The 4,201-nt window shown below is 45.5% G+C and overlaps 1 protein-coding gene across 3 annotated transcripts; it reads right to left on the bottom strand.

Annotated features, from left to right (window-relative positions):
- Positions 1 to 1,894: 1,894 nt before the first annotated feature.
- LOC123409022 (verprolin-like) lies at positions 1,895 to 3,909 on the bottom strand. 3 transcript variants are annotated; one of them, XM_045102022.1, is made up of 3 exons: positions 3,479 to 3,909; positions 3,311 to 3,402; positions 1,895 to 2,010 (listed from the first exon to the last, which is right to left on the bottom strand). In XM_045102022.1, the coding sequence occupies exons 1-3, from the start codon at positions 3,879 to 3,881 to the stop codon at positions 1,939 to 1,941; spliced, it is 567 nt and encodes a 188-aa protein (XP_044957957.1). In that variant the 5' UTR covers positions 3,882 to 3,909; the 3' UTR covers positions 1,895 to 1,938. The 3 variants fall into 3 exon arrangements, 2 of the variants coding, with proteins under 2 accessions (XP_044957957.1, XP_044957958.1); XR_006612820.1 differs by having other exon boundaries at positions 1,918 to 2,010; positions 3,311 to 3,399; positions 3,479 to 3,498; XM_045102023.1 differs by having other exon boundaries at positions 2,009 to 2,077.
- Between the last annotated feature and the right edge of the window lie 292 nt (positions 3,910 to 4,201).

Below are 4,201 nucleotides of genomic sequence, written 5' to 3'. Positions count from 1 at the left end.
AAACTTTTGTGTTCTACTCGAGAAGACATCTACGCATGAACCTAGCTCATGATGCCACTGTTGGGGAACGTCGCATGGGAAACAAAAATTTTCCTACGCGCACGAAGACCTATCATGGTGATGTCCATCTACGAGAGGGGATGAGTGATCTACGTACCCTTGTAGATCGTACAGCAGAAGCGTTAGAGAACGCGGTTGATGTAGTGGAACGTCCTCACGTCCCTCGATCCGCCCCGCGAACAATCCCGCGATCAGTCCCACGATCTAGTACCGAACGGACGGCACCTCCGCGTTCAGCACACGTACAGCTCGACGATGATCTCGGCCTTCTTGATCCAGCAAGAGAGGCGGAGAGGTAGAAGAGTTCTCCGGCAGCGTGACGGCGCTCCGGAGGTTGGTGATGATCTCGTCTCAGCAGGGCTCCGCCCGAGCTCCGCAGAAACACGATCTAGAGGAAAAACTATGGAGGTATGTGGTCGGGCAGCCGTGAGAAAGTCGTCTCAAATCTGCCCTAAAAGCCCCATATATATAGGAGGAGGGAGGGGGACCTTGCCTTGGGGTCCAAGGGACCCTCAAGGGGTCGGCCGAGCCAAGGGGGGGAGGACTCCCCCCCAAACCGAGTTGGACTTGGTTTGGTGGGAGGAGTCCCCCTCCCTTCCCACTTCCTCCCTCTTTTTTTTTTCCTTTTCCTTTGATTCTTTGTTCTTGGCGCATAGGCCCCCTTGGGGCTGTCCCACCATCCCACTAAGGGCTGGTGTGTCTCCCCAAAGCCTATGGGCTTCCCCGGGGTGGGTTGCCCCCCCGGTGAACTCCCGGAACCCATTCGTCATTCCTGGTACATTCCCGGTAACTCCGAAAACCTTCCGGTAATCAAATGAGGTCATCCTATATATCAATCTTCGTTTCCGGACCATTCCGGAAACCCTCGTGACGTCCGTGATCTCATCCGGGACTCCGAACAACATTCGGTAACCAACCATATAACTCAAATACGCATAAAACAATGTCGAACCTTAAGTGTGCAGACCCTGCGGGTTCGAGAACTATGTAGACATGACCCGAGAGACTCCTCGGTCAATATCCAATAGCGGGACCTGGATGCCCATATTGGATCCTACATATTCTACGAAGATCTTATCGTTTGAACCTCAGTGCCAAGGATTCGTATAATCCCGTATGTCATTTCCTTTGTCCTTCGGTATGTTACTTGCCCGAGATTCGATCGTCAGTATCCGTATACCTATTTCAATCTCGTTTACCGGCAAGTCTCTTTACTCGTTCCGTAATACAAGATCCCGCAACTTACACTAAGTTACATTGCTTGCAAGGCTTGTGTGTGATGTTGTATTACCGAGTGGGCCCCGAGATACCTCTCCGTCACACGGAGTGACAAATCCCAGTCTTGATCCATACTAACTCAACTAACACCTTCGGAGATACCTGTAGAGCATCTTTATAGTCACCCAGTTACGTTGCGACGTTTGATACACACAAAGCATTCCTCCGGTGTCAGTGAGTTATATGATCTCATGGTCATAGGAATAAATACTTGACACGCAGAAAACAGTAGCAACAAAATGACACGATCAACATGCTATGTCTATTAGTTTGGGTCTAGTCCATCACGTGATTCTCCCAATGACGTGATCCAGTTATCAAGCAACAACACCTTGTTCATAATCAGAAGACACTGACTATCATTGATCAACTGGCTAGCCAACTAGAGGCATGCTAGGGACGGTGTTTTGTCTATGTATCCACACATGTAAATGAGTCTTCATTCAATACAATTATAGCATGGATAATAAACTATTATCTTGATACAGGAATTATAATAATAACTATTTATTATTGCCTCTAGGGCATAATTCCAACAGTACGTAGTGAGCAGGTGTTCAAGTTGAGCAGACGCGAGGTATTGGATGTCAAGGGGTACAGTCAAGGGGTACAGGGGTGTACATCATCGGCGGCGCTGGGGATTTGGCCGTTGCTGATGAAAGTATGACGTCTCTGCTCTCAAACACCACGAGATGGTGGTAAAACTTCAGTAGTAGAGAGGACACCCAACCGAGAACATCTAAAGAAACACAAATCGTTAACTCACTCTAGTTTATTTTTGATAGGAAAAATAATCAATAGCGTTGTAAAATAAAAGGAATTGTCACATTCAGTAGCTTCATATGAGAAATCGAATGGACAGACAAATGACGGTACTCAATAATCAAGTGGGTAAGATACACACACAGATTAAATATTATTTTACTAAGAGAATATTTTGCTTTTGAAACTACTCCTGTTGGGTCAAATGGTGACATATGTTTGAATCTGGGGGATTAAATAGATCTTTGGTATGCTGCCCTTAATAAGGATTATTTTGTGTATTTCTATCTAACTACTCTTGAGAGTCAAAAAAAGAAAGAAAGATAACACGTTGACCAGGAGGATGCAAGCTAAGCCAGTAGAGCATTGAACCTAGAATCCATGAATATCATGGTGCATTGCATTTGGAAACTACAATAATTAAGACGACACATATAACATAATTTATTTCTTGTTGGCAGAAAATAATGCAGATGCCATAGTAACCAGAAATTCGACACGTAATTTGTTAAAAATATATTCATATAGAATCTCGGATCCAAATGCAAGGGTGTAAAATCACTAAAATTCAAATGGAGTTCACAGAATATAAACCCGATTTAAACAAATCTTAGAAAGCACACCCAATTCATATCAAATTCCAGTTTTAATCTATTTGCCTGGGTACATGGGTTATTCTGAATGTTTTCCTAGTGGTCGTTTCTGTTTTCGAAAAAGGGCGTCTCCTCAATGCGTCAAGTGTTTTCCAAAACGATGGTAACCAGCAATATTAATGTTTCTGGTTACCAGCATCTTAGTGTTGCTTTTATAATGTGAAGTTATCAATCTCAATATATGTAGTTATGGAGTTCTACAACCGGAAATATACATGTTATTATGTATTTGATTCGCGCATAAATATTCAGAGATAGTTCAGTGCATCATCCAAGAATCTCTTGTTGGCAGAAAATAATTGAGTTTTAACTTTATTCTTGTTTAGTTTGGTGCCCGTCATGCCACTTTAGGCTCTTAGGTGAAGCTGAACAAAAAATACTTGATTAGCATGTTTCTTTTAACTTTATTCTTGTTTTTCTTTGCCTTTTTCTATACATAACAGTTTTCTGTAAATCTCAAAGCAAATGAAGGGAGAATCCTACACACGTTGAGTCCAAGGAAAAAACATGTCTCTTAATGAACAGAGTAGAGGGAAGTGGACAACCAAATGAATTACCTTTAGTCGGACTCGTGGGCGATCCGTTCTTGAGCTTAGGAACGCTCTTCGATCGCTTGAGCTTCCAATCCATGCTGACCTGTATTCAACTTCTGGGAGAAGAATTTGAACTCAAGGTTCTTGTGTACCCCCTTATGAAGAAACAGGTGGCCGAAGCTGACGAAATACCTGCGGTGGCGGTGGTCGCCTTGCCTCCTTGAACGCAGGTGGGCGGCGGCGGTCGCCTACGTGGCAGCGGCGCAAGGCGACGCAGGTGGGAGGCGACGTTGGGCCCTACGGTGGCGGTGGTCGCCTCGCCTCCGTGAACGGCATGACAAGGTGGGGCAGCGGCGACTGTTGCCCCCTTAGCTACGACGCAGCTGGCAGCGGCGTTGGGCGGCGCAAGTGGTGCCGGCGGCCGGCGAACATCGGATCGACCGTCGCCGGCGTCGGGCGTGGCAGGAGGTGGCGGCGCGCCGGAGGTTGAGATTGGATCGGGAGGTGCGTGCGACTGTTTTTTTTCTTTTTTTCGCCTGTACCGCTTCGTTGACTTGTTTTGGTATAAGGACTGCACGTTGAATAGCAAAAACATGAGGGGCTTTTTTGTAAAAACGCCACGACGGACAACAGAAGCCGTCGCTGCTTTATTATTAGGGAGAGATATAGACTACGTGAGCCCCAACGGTACGTCAAGTGCAAGAATATCATTGGACGTTCTTCCCGCACACGCAGATGCTCCTTCACAACTTCATAACATATCATATGTTAGAGTTAAAACACCACGAATGTCTAAACTTATTCTGCATGGTGACTTTAATGTCTAAAGTTATGAAATACATGATAGTGATGTTTAAACTTGTTCGACCATGTACGGTGCCTCCTATGGTATCCAGACGTACAGCCTGCCCACAT

Source organism: Hordeum vulgare, chromosome 7H (assembly GCF_904849725.1).
Source record: "Hordeum vulgare subsp. vulgare chromosome 7H, MorexV3_pseudomolecules_assembly, whole genome shotgun sequence".
NCBI classification, from domain to species: domain Eukaryota; kingdom Viridiplantae; phylum Streptophyta; class Magnoliopsida; order Poales; family Poaceae; genus Hordeum; species Hordeum vulgare.
The sequence above is the reverse complement of the archived record's forward strand: the minus strand, read 5'-3'. Positions and strand labels throughout refer to the sequence as shown.